Below are 18,052 nucleotides of genomic sequence, written 5' to 3'. Positions count from 1 at the left end.
AGGAAGAAAGTGTGGGATTTCTGGAAAGGAGGAAAAGAACAAACAAAAGTCTGAAATGGGTTAGAGGTGCAGGGAGGAAAAGAGAGGAGAGGGGACTTGGGGCCTCTACTAGGGGCCAAACCGCTTCACCACAAAATACGTCTGGAAATGATCACCCTGGAACTGAATGGGGATTGGGGGTGAACACACACATGCACAAATGCAAAAGAATGCACCCTACATACAAAAGACATCTCAAACAGATGTGGCCCACATGCATATATCGGCATATAACTGCATGACTTAATGCACGAATGAAACACACATCAGAGACAGAATCCACGCTGTTGATATGCGCAGGATGTTAAATGCGTGGGGGTATAATCAGCAAAGGGATCGGGTAACCAGTTTCCACTGGTGAGGTTTCTGCCTCCGTCATTTTCTCTTGTCCTGTGCGAATCTTTGACCACAATCAACTGCCATAAAGTCACATCAAATTTGTTTTCACACGCCACTGCCAACCTCTGCTCTTCCAAGAACAGTCTGAAATAGCTAATCCCAGTGATTAAGCTGGCAGTGCCATCTGGCAAAGACAGCTCGGCTCAAAATGAGGAAATGGCCAAGAGGCACATGAATCAAACCAGCACATATGCCACACCAGGGGGTCAGCTCAGTTAGATTTGATTAGTTTGTAAGTGTACGTTGAATCTGGATAATGAGGGATTTGTGTTTGCAGCAATTTTATTATGGTGCATATTTCTGAAAATTGTCTGGAGAGGGACTTTGTTTTCATGCACTGGGAAAGAAGATGCTGGAAGATGTCAATTTAAGGTCGGCAGAGAGTCATGAAAGCCAAAACATTTTTTGGGGGGTGGGCACATTTATAGCGGGTGGCATGAGTGTCCTTTTTGCAATTTGACATGTATATTCACAGCAGTGTTTCCCACAGAATTAGAGTGTTTGTGGGGTGGAAGCTGACCATGTTCATGTTTTTAAAGATGAGTGTGTCCCTTTGTATCATTCTGTGTCCCCTTTATAAATTCAGAGATCTTGCAGGTATGTTAACGCAGCTCAGGCGGAGCTCTCCATGACTTCTTTTTTTCCTCAGCAGCAGTTTGTGACTTGTGACTGAGGCTTGTGACTTGTGACTTGAGCTGTACCCGACTCAAAATTATGTCAGTCGATTGAGATTTGGCCATTCAATACGAATATTTGACTGAATATTTGAAAATTATTATTGAAAATAACACTAAATTATTCACTCACTTTTACAGAAGCTTCCAAACTGCTGCTGCTTTTCTTGAAAAAGAGCTATATCTGTTTACTGAACTTAATGGTAGAAGGGTTCTGTATGTGACATTAAGAGCATTAATAAAACAGCAAACAACTTCTTTTTTTTTTTTAAAGATATTTTTGGTTGGCATTTGTACCTTTAATTGACAGGACAGGTCAAGTGTGAAAGGGGGAGAGGTTAGCGGGTGGTTAGGTTTACATTCCTTATTGTGATTTTATCTGTCTTATGTGGGTTGTCCTTTCCCATCACCATGGCTTGATGGTCCTGGTACTGCTTTAACATTGGAAACAGAATCAGCAATTCTTGATCGATCTCCTGGGGGATCACGGTTCCAACTCGTCATCAGTCCAAGCAAATAAATCTCTGGTCTTGTTTTTCACCAGCTCTGTAGTATTGTTGTACTGTGTAAAATACAACTACTCTTACGTTATGTTAACTATTTGTAACTTTGCTTTCAACAGCACTCCACGTCATACCATTTTATCACAAATATAATAATATTAATAATACTCGTCAAACTTCAGCCAACTTGCAAAATACATAAAACTGTTTAGTTAAGGGTGACTAACTTGGTTTACTTAAAAACGTTATTATCATTTACAAAGAACAAATCAATTCATTTGTCATTTTTAAGTTGTAACGACTTAACAAAATTAAGTAAATAAAACTAAAATATCAGTAAACTTGACAATTAGATATGAAATACACATCTTTATCAAGGCAGCCAGTTTCCTAGATTTCAAAAGGTCAGCTTGTGAGTTTACAGTGTAACTAAACCGTCTGATGGCTATTTACACCGTTACACTCATGCCCCGTGTACATGAATGGTCATGTGATATGCATTTTCGGGCGTGTTGTTATGGAGGGAGGTTATTTCTGAAACTGTGCTAACGCTTGTGTAAAACCATTTCAAAATGAAAATGTATTTGTGTGGATTTGGCCTTGGTCTGCTTTCCCTCTGTGGGTAAAGGCAGCATGTGGACACAATATTATGATCACTTATGCTAATGCTGCTCAGTGTTCAGTTTAAATATAACATCATAAAATTTAATTTTCTGTTGAGAGCTTGCAGTGAGGTGGAAACATTTCTAACTGATGACCAGGAGATAACCCCATACAAAACCTCAAGTCAGCCAGGAGACTCCCATGAGTCTGTGCTGAGTAATGATGAGATCATGAAATTTCCAAATGCAAATGTTCCATAGAAAAATCCCTCAGAAACAGAAAATATGCCCTCGCAGCTACTGCATAGCCTGCCCTCCATCATGTGAGTAAACATGAAGCCAGTCATTAGCACCATTAGTGGGCAGATTAACAGCATCAAAGCTCCTGACAGATCACCAGCGCGGCTCAGTGTGGATTATTTATCCAGAGAGCTGATGTGACAAACACTTCTGTCTTTTATTGCTGCTCCTCCTTCCTCCCATCTTTCTCTTTTCCCCCTTTCTCTATTTTGTCTACTTTTCTCCTTTTGCTCTCTCTGAGTCACAGAGTGTTCCAGAGTTAGCCACATTACTGATGTCTGTGTCGAATGATCTCATCCCAGCTCAGCATGTCTGGGATAAAAATCACTATTGTATGTCGTGTGTGTGTGTGTGTGTGTGTGTGTGTGTTGTTTTGTGTCTGTGTTAGGGAAAAGGATATGACTCTCACAAAAGTTTGGTTCAAATGTGTCTGTGTAAACATCTGTGTCTGTGGCTGTAAATGAGATCAGATTGGAAACAGGTTTATTATGCTGCGTATGTTAAACTGCTGGTATAATTGGTGATCGTGAGATATGCAAACAAACATCACACTTCTCTGTGACATTGGGGGCAGGTAGGCCTGAAGTTCCCCTCTTCACCTCTCCACACACACACTTACACACACTAAACCCCACCCCTCTGGGGAGGCTTTCTTGCAGAGCAAGCACAGCCAGTTCACAGATGAATCCTCCCACACACAAGACAAAGAGTGTGTGCACTAACCTGACTATGTCATGATGTGAAAGTGTGCATGATAATGAGCCAGGTCCTGTGAGACACACAGTTAGTCCCTGTCTGTGTCTGCATGCGGCTTAAAGTGCGTGTCCAGGCAGCTCATGTCCTGTGGGAGCTTGTGTGAATATGTCTCATCCGTGTGATGAGCGGATCTCCTAATCCATGTCTTTCTGTGTTTCTTTACAGTCCGCTGCAGTCTCCGATGGAGGTGAGTAAACATGTCTTTTCAACATCTGACATTCTCCATATCTGTTTTAATCATCAATGCCCTTTCTCATCATCTCTAATTGGCCTGTCTAATTGGCTTCCTTAATCCCTTAGTTGTTGTGATCAACATTAAGTAGCATTTCATGGGATAAAAAAAAGTTCATTGAGTTGGAGCAGTCATACTGATCTTTAGTGCAGGGTTAGGGTCATGTTCAGTGTTGGCACCTCATTAACTCTGTAGCCTCCTGGGGTCTCTTTACATCTAAAACAACCAACGGGAAAAATGTACCCGCTGTAAGACATTGTATAATAATGACTAAATGAACCTTTCTTCATTTATTTTTTATCTCTCTACAACACAGGGTTGCATACCGAAATGCTAGTTGTACTGCTGTTATCATACTTACAAAATGACAATATGACAGGGGTCCTTCAAATCTGAAAAAAAGCATTGAAATTTTTGATGTAAGAAAATAAGACCTTAAGTGGTATTAAAATGTCTGGAATCAATCTTTGAAAAGTCTAAAAAAATGTGAAGACAAACAAAGGAAGGAGGATTTTCTGAATCTTTTTTTGTCATTGAATTGTAAAATATCAAAAATAATTGGTCAAATCTGTTTTTTAATAGAAATTACCAAAGTCCTCTTGCATCAATGATGGGATGCTTAGAGCAGAGGATCCACTCTCTGCTAACTAACTGTCACCTTACCTTGGATGAGGACGGGAAATGCAAATTCAAAAATCAATTTGTCATTTTACCAGAGTTAGCAGTATGACTGAAATTGGTACAAGGCAATGCACAAGGCTTGGGGTATTGTGTGCCTTTTTCTCAGCAACATAGAAATGAAGAAAGTAGAATCCCACATGCAGAGTGAGAAACACAAAATCGCCAACAAATTTGCCAACAAATACCAGTTTTGTTTTTTTTTTTAAAGTCATGTTTTATTTAACAGTAAACATTTAGGAAAAAACGTCCCTAACCCAAAGTAGCTCATGTCAGTTTGTTAATTATAACATTGTATTTTGAGTGGCATTAAAAAGTCTTAAAAAGTTATAAATCGTGCTTGCCTTAAACTATAGGAACCCTTATATGAGATTAAAATAAGAATAAATGAAAACAGCACAAAAATCTAATTGCCTGATGTACATCCATAAATCTCTTTCTCTTGTCCATAGTGCAGGTTAGTTTATGATTTAGCATTTGTTATTCACAGAAGTAGACAAAATGTGTTACCATAGCAACATAAACTGTTAACCCTAACACCTAGAATAAATAGCACAAGAAAAAGACTGAAATCTCTGTGAGGGTAAAAATTAATCCGCTGTTGCTTTTAGGTATAAATGACCTGATTTTTTTTTTTTTTAAATTCTGGCTTTATCTTGACAATATTAAACAATAGGAGATGCTACTTAACATACTTTAAGGAAAACTCACATACTTGGAGAAGTGAATATTTTATTGAAACAAAGTTATAATGAAAAAACAAACAGCTGCAGGTACATTTTCCTTGTTGGCTGTTGTAGTGTTAATATCTGGCTGCTTTGACTAAATTCACAATAAGTCACAGACAGTCTAGTTTGACCTGCTCAACGTCTGCCCCGCCTTGGTTCTGCTGAGGTTGGCGACCTAAAGATAGTCCCACATTTGTGAACCTTCGCTGCACAACAACAACCTTTTGTGGCACACATGCACTGACAAGTTCATCTAACTTCTAAAAGTGCTGGAAACTTATTTCCTTGAAAAGGGAAAGTAAATATAACTAAATCTTAATTTATGTGTAGTTTATATGTTAATGTTAACTTTACTTGAAATTTAGCTGTATTATCCTGATATGTGAAGTTGTAGCAACTCAAAAATGACCAGTGTAATTAACATGATCTTTCTAAGTGTTTGCAACTTCAGAAAACCTAGTTAGTCATGGTGTCGGTCATAGTGTTGGTCATGATCATGACAAAGAGGATTTTGTAATTTTGCAATTCCTGTTCTCTTTTAACATGTTTAAGAAAATGCAGCCAAGCCCTCAGAATACAGATATACAGCACAGTAGACTTGGTTTACCGGAGTTGCTAAAAGTTAGAAAGATTGATTTAATTAAACTTGTTTTTATTTTTAAGTTGCAACAACCTAACAAAATTAAATAATTATAACTGAATTTTGAGTAAACTTACCAATCAGATAAGTAAACATGAATTAAAATGAATGGTTGTATTTATTTACAATTTTCACGGCAGTCTGTTTCCCAGATCTTATTAAGTAAAATTAACTTCTCAGATGTTACAATGTGGAAAAGACATACAGTGCACAACATGGTGTACTAAATGAGTTTTTATGCATTCACTTCTATTTTATAATGTGTTTGTGAAGCAGCATTGGAAATTTAATGCAATAGTTTAATATCTAAAAGTTAAATACCGAAATGCAAAAGATAACAAAACAAAATATTTATATTATGTTGTTACTGTAGCTTTAATAAGCACGTCAAACCTCTTAGGCATTGTTTTTGTTTGTCGCGTTGTGTCACATTGTACCTGACCTCGTTTGAGGTAACCAGTTGGTGTCATAGGCGTAATTAGCATGCGGCAACAATAACAAAAGTTCTCTGATTTAGGAGACGACTAATGGCGCTTTAACGCCTCACAAATGCACATGAAAGACCATTTATGGCAGATGGGAGATAAAAGGAGGAAGAGGAGGTGAGAAACAAGGCAGGGGTGGTTTAGAATAAATGGCAGCCATGTTTACATTAAGATCCAATGTAGAGGTGTTTATGGCCGCTTGTTCACACCACGTGTCTGTGGAAGAGAGGGTGTGTTAGTGAGTGAAGTGGAAAGCTCGCTCTCTTTGCACATTTATAGACGTGACGGTGAAGCATGATGATACAGCAATAAGGAAAATGTTTGATAGTTTCTCTCAGCTGTTTTAACTATCAGTGTAGGTCACTATCACAAGAAAATGCTTGATATGTAATTCTTTACTAATTGTAAAGTGGGCAACATCTATTCATTGGTTTTATTACGGTGGAAAAAAGCAGTGTATATAAATTATATCGCTGTTTTTTTATGTCTTGCGTTACATCATTCCGTAACAAGGAAACATAAAGGAAAAAGATGCTTGCTTGACGGTTTATCCCTTCTGCATACTTCAAGTTAATGAGTCGAGAAACTCATGAACGCTGTGAAGGTTAAATAATTAATGTTATCTCAGTAGGAAAAGGAATCCTGTACAACAAACCTCACAATTCTGTGGGAAGGTTGCCACTCTTCCTTTTTTTAGCAGCCCTTTACTTGAACAGGAGAACCTGTATCTTTTCTTAAGTACTTGTCTTAAAACCTGGATTTATTTCATTACTGGAATAATATGCAGTTAACATAATCACTAGCAAATGTACTTTGCATCAGTGTGAAGCAAGTGAAATAACTGGAATGATTCGCAGACTTAAAAAGCAGCCACTCATTGTAACAGTCACAGACTGTGGCAGCAGTCTGTAATATTAGTTAAAGTCATTTTCTCACTCTTGTATGGCCGTAGAATTTAAACATTCGTGATGGTGCATAAAGTGACTGTTAAAAACAACCACATTCCACGTGTTGATAATCCTCATATATATCACGCTTGGGTGAGTTTTAAGAAGTAAACAGGCTGGTGCTGTCTTGCTGCCGTCTAAACAAAACGATCTGGGATACTTTCACCTAATATGTCCATGTATAACAGGTGTAGAATCCATGCTCCAAGCGGATGCAATGTACTATATTGCGACACGCTGATGCACGTTTTTCAAATCGACATATTTCCATAGCAATTCCCAGCAATTAGTCTGTAGTTGCAGAACTCCTACAGCAGTTTTGTATTACATCTTGTATTGTGCGTCATTGGGAACCAGTCTCACAAATTTGTTGTATTTTGATCTGTCAGACAAGTCAAGAATAGGTCAACAGCTATTCTACCTTGTTCTTTGCATCTGTCAGTTGTGTGTGTGTGTGTGTGTGTGTGTGTGCAGCTGTATGGGGTCTGCAGGCCTCATTAGTCTCAGTAGTGGCCTTCCTTTAACAAGCTCCTCATCAATACTGCAGTTTATGTGTGCATGTGTGTGTTTGTGTTTTTGTGTGTGTTTGTGTTTTTGTGTGTGTGTGTGTGTGTGTGTGTGTGTGTGTGTGAGAGAGGGAGCGCATGCACACATGTGTGCACATGTATGCGCTCTGGCGTTTTTAGTTCCGTCCTCCCTTGGCTCTGAATTATTCATCATCCAAAGGCCTGTGTGTACTTGTATCACTTGCCTACCTGGAAGCTCATAGAGAGGTGTGTGTGTGTGTGTGTGTGTGTGTGTGTGTGTGTGTGTGTGTGTGTGTGTGTGTGTGTGTGTGTGTGTGTGTGTGTGTGTGTGTGTGTGACCTGACTCTCTGTTCTCTCAGGTTGTCAGCCAGGTTGTTCGCCACCCCCAGTCTCTCTCTCGCCTTCTTCTCTCCCTGTTTTCTCTTTCTTGCTTCTTTCTTGTGATGTTGTCAGCTGTGTGTGTGTGTACATCTTCTTGGACTGCGTGTTCGACCTGATGTGTCTGAATTAGCCAGGGGGCCTTTAGGGTAGAGTATGGATGGAGGGGCTTGGTTACCCCTAAGGATTCGCTACATGCCCCGCTGGCACCACACAGGCTCGTACCAGCTCTACCGAGGTGAGGATACAGCTTCAAATGCTTCTTTTACAGCTAAAGAAAATGTAAAATTTGGGAGCAAAATATCAGACTGATATTGATATTCTCATCAGTTTAGCTTTAGGTTAGTTGCTGAAATTCTTTTAAGGATCACAAGATGCAGATGGTTTGTTAAAAATATGGTTTTGTAACTGCAGGCTGCTGAGTGGGAATCAAATTAGCTTTAAGCAGCTACAAGGAGTTTTTTTTACTGGTTATGAAACACTCTTCACGCTTTTGCTTCTATATGACCTGCAAAAGCAAGCAATACCATTAGTGGGAAGATAGGTTAATTCTATAGTTATTATTAATGCCTGTCCCCAAGTTCGATTCCCGATGAAATCAGACAAAACTATTTATGACACACAGACCGGAAGAGCCTTTATATGTTTGTGTTTTCTTAGGCTAAGTTTGACAGTGAGTAGTACATTAGCGAGTTAAAAGGAAGCAATGGGAGATTTTTCTTTAGAGAACTTTACTTATTGAACTCTAAATTGACCAAAGAACAAAAAGAAAGCTATGAAGGTTAGTGATAAGCAGCGGATGAAAACACGAGGCAACCTTGGTTTGTCATTCAGCAGATGGAAATAATTGAGTCTAATTTGATCTTTAAATCTAGACAGGTATGCATTTGTCCATTTTATTTATGAAGTACATCGTGAGATGTGATTATACATCAACATATGAATTTACGCGTTGACGTTTCGACATTGTTATAATACTGTTATTAATCTTACATAGCCACAAAAAGATGTTACCTCATCACTATGCGTCCTACAATCTGGCGTTTTTATTTTTAAAAAATAGCAAACAAGCACATCTTTCTTTCAATCTCTTTCAAAAAAATGCTTGCCAGATCAAGAGCTTTACAGCATGAGGTGGTGATGATGCTTATGGAGACACTAGCGCTTTTGTCCACAAGGGCTGCAAAAATCATCACAAAATGAGGTAGCTGTAGCTGCTCTAAGGCCCAGACAAACCAAATTGACATCAAAGAACTTGTCGTGATGAAAGCCAACTTTTGTGTAGCCTCACATCGCCTGTGCCTTGTTAAAGATGTTGCACTTGAAAACACTGCAAAGACTACAGCTAATATCACCTTCGTTCTGCGCTTGCATGAGAAGAAATAACTCCGAAACCAGAAGTATAACCGGAGTGATTGAAGACGCTAGTTAGCCAGTTAGCACAGTAACAACACAACCCGATGTAGAAAAAATAAATAATATTTACAGTGCGCTAAAAAAACAATAACACAAATAATTAAAAAATGTTTCTACTAAAGAACTCAATGGCTAACAACACAATCTTTAGTAATTTACTAGGTGATTTTGATCTCACTCTTGATTATATCTATGTCTTTGTTTTTCTCACTGACTAAAAACTAGGGTGAAAGACATTCAATGAAGACCTTGACATTAGCCATGGCCGATCGTCACATTGGTGTGTCAGGGCTCTCTTAACCTGTCAGCTTCAAAGTGTTTTTGCTAGTCTGAGTGGCGTTGTACCTGTTGTACCTTTGCTCTCCTGTTTCTTTTTACCATCATCATTAAAAGATTAAAGTGGCTTTAGAGAGTATACAGAGTTAGGAGTGACTGTAACGCTGACTGTGGACCAAATTCTAAGAATCCTTAAGTACTCACTTTCCCTCTTATTATGTATTTATCTAGTCTGCTATTATGAAGGTTTAACTGGGATCTCGATGTCACTGAGCTCTGCTGAGCTTTTTCACAGCAGTTAAGTGGATGATTTCCTTTTGCATCCTAAGCACAATGTACCCTCTGAAATGTAGACTTCAAAATATACTCACTAATCTTACAATGTGCCACTTAAAAATTGGTTTTAAATCTTTAGCATTTCTCTATAAATTTAAATATTCACGCTTTCAAGTTTCCAGTACCTTTAAAACCCATGCAATGTTTCCATGTACTTCCAGTGATCAAGGTGACAAAACATGTCATCTTTTGTTGTGTATATCAAGTTTTTAAAATTTATTTTCATTACACTTATACTTTCATTTTAGCAAGCATTTTACCTGTTTGGTTCATTTGTTGACTTGTGTAAGACAGCGGAAATCATTATAGACTGTTTCATCAGAATTGTATTACTAGGCAACCACGTGGTTTACTTCCTGTCAGCTGATGTCGTTCACACACACACTGTCAAACATACCAACAGGAGGGAAATACAAAGTTGTCAAGACATGAGACAAACTAAATTTTTGTTTTGAAGATGAGAATTTAGAAATATTTCAGCTCTTATGCATTAATATGAAATGGTACTTGAGACTCTTTTCTTGTTGTTTATGGTCAGATATTACTGTTGTAATGCGCCGTTATAGTGTTGGCCTGTTTCTCTCCAGAGTGCGTGTTATGATGGACTCCAGCCTCTGCGACGCTGAATAGGATCAGTGGTTAACAGAAGGGAAGGATTGATGTTTGCCTCTCATCCGCAGCGATTAAATTACCATAAATGACTGAAGCAGAAATCTTAGCAGCTGTTTACTGCGCAGTTTGAAACTAAATTGAGAGTGAATGAGTTTTTTATTTTTTTATTTTTTGTAAAAAACTTGTCAATGATAACACAACACGGGTGAAAAATGTGCAGAAGTGGAAATCACGCTGGATTATCCAATAATAGCAGTAAAGTTTCTAACTTTGGAATCACACATGACTTACTGGGCAACATAGTGGCCTTTCAGTTTATTAACATGGCATACGTGGTCTCTGGCACCTGACCGGTGATGCCCTCCCTCTGGCTGTTCTTTTATTAAGTTTTATCACAACTGAGCATCCCAGTATCAGTTCATCAGGCCTGAAGCTCCGTTACTCTGGTTATTCTCACTTTATCTTTGTCCCTTTGCTTTGCAAGTCTGTCTGAAAATAAAATCACTGACAAACTGAGGTCTAGTGGTTGGAAAAATAATCCATTTTTGAGACTCTCTTTATAGCGATTAAGCATCCATGCTCAAAACTCCATAATTGAAATGTTAAAATGGTACTTTATGGGAGGCTACAGAGTTTGAGATGTTAGGTAAATAGTTTGGGGAGATGTTCAAGATCAAATCAACCAGGTTGAAGCGCAAGTACGTCAAAGATAACATGTGCAATGGGGCATGTTGTCAACATACTTTCAAAGTAATAAAAAAAAATCATGGAGCTTACAGCTTTTTGGGGTACTTCTATTGCAGAAGTACATTATCTTAATATATTTGTTTATGAAATTTATGTTGAAATTGCATTGTGATTTTGTGTTTTTACACAACTCTCAACCACAAGTTTTTGTTTTGTGTTGTCTATTGATATGCACAAAGTGGAACACACACTTTTGTATTGAACATCTGATTATTTTATATGGGATTTGGCAAGCGTTTGCTGTATTGTGATACACAGTATATTACCTCACATCCCAGGGCTTGTACCATGGCAAAAATAGGAGACAATTAAAATTTAACTTTTCTATAATCAGGAGTCAAAATATCTTATTGAAGAGTGTCTTTGCCAAGTCAGGCACGAGCACAAATCAAACAACTGCAGACAATAAAACAAACATATGGTAACTTAAAACAAAATTAAAAAAAGAACAACTTACAATTATAAGAAATCAAAAAACATATTTCAATCATCCAAAACAATTACAGGCCGATGTATCATCATTCATTTAGAAACCTTTTGAACATGTCCAATGACATCAGCTCCTGAAGATTTGATTTCAAACTGAAGAAGCAGCTTCTCCCAGTCCTTTTCCCACTTTAGTTAGTTTAGTTTTCCCAGTTGGCAAGAATAAGTCTTGGGAGTGAAGACAATTACTTCATGCTGTCTTGTAGGATGGAGATGCGCAGGTAAGAACGTGAAATATACCAAGAATAGCCTAATACAGAGTGCAATGGTGACTATGGGCTTTAAGATTTACATTCAGTCTCAGTTCTTCATGGCAGACAGAATTCAATGTATGTGGACATTTTGAAGATGCATGGATGTATAAAACATGGCAGTCCAGCACAGACCGTAAGCTGACAGCAACAAGCCTTTTGGCCTAAAAGGCTTAAAAGAAAGACAATCATCAGTTAAATGCAAGATAATTAGAATTAAAAACAGACTCAGTCTCAAAGCCTTGAAAGTCGTGATAGATGTGAGGTTCAGTGACTTTGATTTTGCATCAGAAAACAAAGTTTTTTTTTTGTCAGTATTCAAAACAAGTAATACTAAAAGATAAAGCAGCAACAAACCTCAGCAGGGACATGTGTTGGCAGAGGAGGTCTCACTGGACTGCCTGCCACTCTGACCTTATCATTGGCATCGGACACACCACGCCACTAATAGTGCTGCCTTCAGGTGAAGCCCCTGCAGACAGAGAAAAACAAACAGGCAAGCAAGCAGGGAGAAAAATAACAATTCGATTTGAACCATATCACCCAGACAAGACCGGGTAACCCATTAGTTGTGAATGTGCACACACAGTGAAAAATATGGAAATTAAAAATTTAGATGCATCAAAAACATGTTTTTAATTATTGCACTCATAATCAAATCAAGGCACCTAGAGATTCACAGCCCTAATGAAATCACTGCAGCTATGTGATGTTGTGTGTCTCTGTGTGTGTCTCTGTGTGTGTCTCTGTGTGTGTGTGTGTGTGTGTGTGTGTGTGTGTGTGTGTGTGTGTGTGAACAGAACTTAACAGCGTGGAGCTGCAGGGCTGCAGCAGCGACAACAGTCTGAACAGTAATGCCAGCCTGCCCAGCGTTCAAAGCCACCGGCGCCACACTGAGAGGAGAGTGGCCAGCTGGGCTGTCTGCTTCGAGAGACTCCTGCAGGACCCCGTGGGAGTCCGCTACTTCTCGGTACTAAAAACAGCACATGGCTGGTGTTGCCCAGCACATTCACACAACAGATAGCTATTTTCCTTTCAACTATCAAAAGGAATTTAAAGCAACAACTTTTATCAAAAACAAAAAAAGTTCATATTACCGAAACTCACTTTATTCACACAGCAGTAAATGTGACAGATAACCTTTTATTAAATGGTTCTCCTCTGCCTACTCCACGGTAGCATTTCCAAAGACCTTACTGCATCTGAACGACAACAACTTATTAGAGCCGAGGAGTTTCTAACACAGCTGTCAATCATTTGAATTCCTGCTTGCAAACTGCAGTGAAACTGTTAAACTAGGCAGCACTGATCAAATATGAATGAAGATTCTGTTACTGCAGCGCCTGTTTCTCACCTCAGATCTTTTTAGAAAACTATTTTGAGGTAAGAAATAGGCAGCGGTTACAGAATCTTGATCTATATTTAATCAGCATTGCCTAGTTTGACAGGTTGATGGCAGGTCACAGCCAGTAGTTGACATGAATCACAACTGCATTATGGGTTTTTGATTTGATGCTTGAAATAAAGTCTGTGGTTAAAACAAGCTTAAGAGATTTTCAAGTTTTGTTTTATGATGTAAGATTTGACAGTAAATACCCCCCTTGTGATCTTTGAAGCTTTTATGTATCTCAAAAAGGTAACAAGTGGCTTAATGAGACTACAGAATGTCAGCACACCGAGCTGCGCACAACACGGCTTTACAGCCTTGTTGTGGCGACGACGTTAAATTAGGCAACCGTAGTTTGCAAATAATCTAATGTTAGCTTTTTACTTCTTGCGATTGCATTTAGGCTTCAAAAAGCCTAAAAGTGGCAGTTAATGGTGGAGACTGTCTTGCTGAACGAAATGTGCAAGTATCATAAACATTTGTTTGCCGCAGAGCAAATTTTCTGCAATAATCCAAAATCAAATTAAAAAATCACAAAGGCTTTCTGTCGAGGGAACCAGGGTGAAGCTCAGTTCAGCGTCAGCCTACAGAAAAACGTCATCCCAGGGGTACACTATTAGAGCCAGTAGGGGAGCCTGATTTTTTTTCGTAGACTATCTGTCTTATGTACTTCTTCCAGAATATAGTGACAGTTTCAGCAAATATTTCACAAAGTCATAAAAGCTATCAACTGTGTCTTAAAGCAAACTTTATTGTAAAGTAAAAAACTAAATCAGCTTTCCTTCTCTCAGATGGGTTTTCCAGGTCTTCTGACCTTCTCTGTATATTATAATGACTGTATTTAAAAATTGACATTGCGTCTCCACTTCCTCAAACTGTAGAAACATTTTTACGGCTGTTGCCATCTTGTGCTGGTGATGTCCTTTAGAGGCAGAGCCTGTGCAGTAGAGATCTCTGTGGTATCAAGTTCCTGCCAGCCCCCCAGGACGGGCGTCTGGGCTTTGAAGCCAAGTTTGTCACATGATGTGATTGGGCCCAATATGACTTTTTCCCACTAGCTTGCATTGTAAAAGAGATATTTGTAAAGCAGTGACTAAACTCGTGAAATGACTCGTTTTACTTTATTTGCTTTAATTTTTGTGCTGCAGGAGTTCTTAAAGAAAGAGTTCAGTGAGGAGAATATCCTGTTCTGGCAGGCTTGTGAGTTCTTCAGTCATGTCCCTGAGAATGACAAGAAGCAGGTAACAAGAATCTAAGACACTGTTTGATCACACACGTGCTTCCATTTACACTCCCCTTAGCAATAATGAGGAGTGTAAATGATGAGAAAAATGTTATGTGTGTGATATGTTATGTGTCACCTCTCTTCAATCTCTTCTTTCTCTCTGTATTTTCTCTCTGTACCTCGACCTCTCCTCCACCCTCTGTGTCCCCGACTGTCACTCTCTCTGCCTGACCCTCCCACCTTCTTCAGCTTTCTCAGCGTGCCAGGGAGATCTACAACAGCTTCCTGTCCAGTAAAGCGACAACCCCGGTTAACATAGATAGTCAAGCCCAGCTTGCTGACGACATCCTCAACGCCCCGCGACCTGACATGTTCAAGGAGCAGCAGCTGCAGGTAGCACAAACGAAACACAAAAAAGTCAAGATCGTATTCATTGAGATCTTGCAGTGATTAGCAACCACATCTGTTAAACAGGAAGCATCTGGACCAGATGTTGTACTTAGATGACACTGACCTCTGCCCTTGCACGTGAGGGGGAAATGAAAAGACGCTTTCCCCTGAGGAATAAAGTTATTATTACTCCTAAAATTGAATCAAAACAGATCTTGATTGAAGATGTATTACAGCAAACAGCAAAAATGCTGCTATTCATCGTTGCCCCCTTTCAAGCATCATAAATGTGAATGGCTTCTTAGATGTGCATGTGGTGGAGAGGGGGGGTTTTGTGAAAAAGCTCCACACACACACTTTCTCCTCAATCATTTCATTATCTTTTCAAGCAGCGCTTTAACACAAAAATACTAAAATCCAAGTGATTGTCCTCTGGGCAGCACACTAATGCTCCCCAGACAGCAGGCACAGTTTATTGTTATGCCCTCACAGATTTTAGAAAAACAGAAATGGATTTTAAGAAAGAAAAAAATCTTTTGTATGCCGGCAGTCATCCATGAACATAAACAACATTAAGAGGATATTAGGCTTTTACTTTGACCTTCCTGCAGTGTGCTTTCAACATTTGTAAACATGTCATTGATTTCTTTCCCTCTGATACTCTTTAGTTTTCCCATCTTAAAGGGACGCATAACTGATTTTTAACCAGCTTAACAATGTGGGTATTATGTGTAAATGAATTGTGGTAAGCTTCGCTCCATTGTACCCAGATCTCCCTGCTCATTTTCCAGCAAAAATCAGCTACACACTGCATTTTCTTATTTTTGTATCCCTGCTGCCACCTCAAGTACAATGAGTATAGAAGTGATCCAGACAAAGGCAACAGCCCTCTCTTTCTCTGTCTCTCTATCTCAAACTTCGACCAAACTAAGATCAAAGTGTAAAACTTGGCAGCACTGGTCAAATTTACAAATATGTACATATATATATATATATATATATATATATATATATCATACATGTATATCAATGTACAAATATATATTCCCTCATACAGTCACACATTCCCACAGGCAAAGACATTAAAATTAACAATGAAAATAACAATAATAATTATAATGATAATAACAGATAATAAAAAACAAACTACATACGTAGTTAATGAGATTAAAAAAATAAAAGAATTCTCCCCCCTTTTGTGTTTTGCCTCTTTTACCCTCCTTTTTTGGGTGATTCTTTATACCTTCCTTAATTTTCTGTTGCCTACTTCTTACTGTTTTCTGTTTTATGTACGTAGATCTTCAACCTGATGAAGTTTGACAGCTACACGCGGTTCCTCAAGTCTCTCCTGTACCAGGAGTGTATGCTGGCGGAGGTGGAGGGGAGGCCCCTGCCTGACCCTTACCACATCCCGAGCAGCCCCACCTCCAAACACAGCACCACGGGCTCCGACCGCTCCAACCTGTCAACGCCCAAGAAGGTAACAAAGACTCGAGAAACACTTCCACTTGACTGCATTCTGTCACAGTATTAATGTTGACATACACATAAACATTGGAAAACATGCACAGATAAATCTAATATATATACAGTATATAAATCAAATAGGAGAATCACAAAATAGCTTTCTAGATTTTTACAGTCTGAAATGATTCTGGGTCTTGCCCTCTTTAGAAACGATGATGCATTTTGTTGTGTGAAGAAAGGTACAGCATCCTGTCAGTGTGTACCTCTGGTGTGGTTGCATTCATGCCTTTGTGTTTTATAGGAGGACAAAAAGAGCAAGTCAGGCAGATCTTTAAATGAGGACAGTCGAGATGACTCAGGAGACCGGAGGAAAGGCATGTTCTTCTCCTGGTCCCGCAACAGGAGCTTTGGCAAAGGCCCGAAGAAACGAGAGCTGACTGACTTCAACTACAGTCAGTAGTTTTAAATGTGTTGAAAAGTTTACTGCTTTTAAAAATGGATCATGCCTTTTGCTTGTCTTTTCTCTAGACACTACTGATGAGTGCATTATTTTTCAGATTTCTCTGGCAGCAATGGTCGCCGGGAATCCCAGGGCTCGCTGTCTTCAGGAGCCAGTCTGGAGCTGGGGACATCAGGCTCGGGGAGGAACGAGGTCAGGACAGAAACATCAGCAGATAATTCGTTTAGACATTACAGTAATGGACGCAGACATTCATGTCAGCATTTAGCAGCTTTATCTTCACCCTCTTCCTCTCAATGTATCTGTTTTAAAAGTAACTCAAAACAGAAGAATACTGAAATAATGTCAGACTGTTTTAACCCTCCACCCACTGTCTCCTTTACCTCCCTGTCTCTGTTTTCTTCCTTCAGGGTGATGTTTCCCGTGGTGCAGTATCAGTGTCAGCAGAGCGCGGAGGGGGCAGCGCCCCCTTGAGGCAGTGTAACATTAGCTTACCGGACGGCTCATGTTGCTCTGTGCCACTGAGGGCCGGAGTGTCCATCAGGGACCTGCTGCTTGGTCTCTGTGAGAAGCTCTGCATCAACCTGGCAGCTATAGACCTGTTCCTGGTCGGAGGGGAGAAGGTACAACTCAAGCGGATGTGGCCTTTGTTATAGGATTCAAATGAGAAACAAGAACTCACACTAATCCATGTCAAGAAAAATGAATTTAGTCTTGGTTTGTTGTTACTTAAGCAATAAAAACCATTTTATGATCAATATTGTGATATAAACAACAGGTCAAAGGACTCTGTGTATTGTGAAAGATGTCACTTGTAGCAGTGAACTCATTGGATTGTCACTTGACTCTGCAGTTCCTTTCAGATGCTGTCTGCACATATAGGTATACTTTTAAAACCAAATATCCCCCCCTCTGTTTAAATAATTCTGTTCTCACAACCTGCCTTTTACTAAATATCTCCATCCACACTAGAATTAAATGCCTAATGCTCTGCGGCGTTAGCTGCCGTCAGCATTCTCGTCTCAAAGGTTAAAGTGTACAGGCTAATGTTACCTTTTTTAAAAACTCTTACTGGAGATCTCATCACTGGTGGTTTCCCTTTGATATAAGG

The 18,052-nt window shown here is 39.2% G+C and overlaps 1 protein-coding gene across 6 annotated transcripts in view; it reads left to right on the top strand.

Annotated features, from left to right (window-relative positions):
* The window catches only part of LOC121941863 (regulator of G protein signaling 12), a 62,457-nt gene that overhangs the window by 36,965 nt on the left and 7,440 nt on the right, over nucleotides 1-18,052 (top strand). For all 6 annotated transcript variants that reach the window (XM_088073661.1, XM_088073649.1, XM_088073654.1 and 3 more), the window contains exons 6-13: nucleotides 3,439-3,460; nucleotides 12,813-12,982; nucleotides 14,548-14,640; nucleotides 14,874-15,017; nucleotides 16,312-16,494; nucleotides 16,783-16,933; nucleotides 17,039-17,133; nucleotides 17,352-17,564. In XM_088073661.1, the coding sequence (XP_087929787.1) occupies nucleotides 3,439-3,460; nucleotides 12,813-12,982; nucleotides 14,548-14,640; nucleotides 14,874-15,017; nucleotides 16,312-16,494; nucleotides 16,783-16,933; nucleotides 17,039-17,133; nucleotides 17,352-17,564 (1,071 nt within the window). The remainder of the gene's footprint in view (nucleotides 1-3,438; nucleotides 3,461-12,812; nucleotides 12,983-14,547; nucleotides 14,641-14,873; nucleotides 15,018-16,311; nucleotides 16,495-16,782; nucleotides 16,934-17,038; nucleotides 17,134-17,351; nucleotides 17,565-18,052) is intronic.

Source organism: Plectropomus leopardus, chromosome 3 (assembly GCF_026936395.1).
Source record: "Plectropomus leopardus strain MGB_pleo_1.0 chromosome 3, ASM2693639v1, whole genome shotgun sequence".
In the NCBI taxonomy this organism is placed as follows: domain Eukaryota; kingdom Metazoa; phylum Chordata; class Actinopteri; order Perciformes; family Serranidae; genus Plectropomus; species Plectropomus leopardus.
This window is presented reverse-complemented; position numbering and strand designations above follow the sequence as displayed.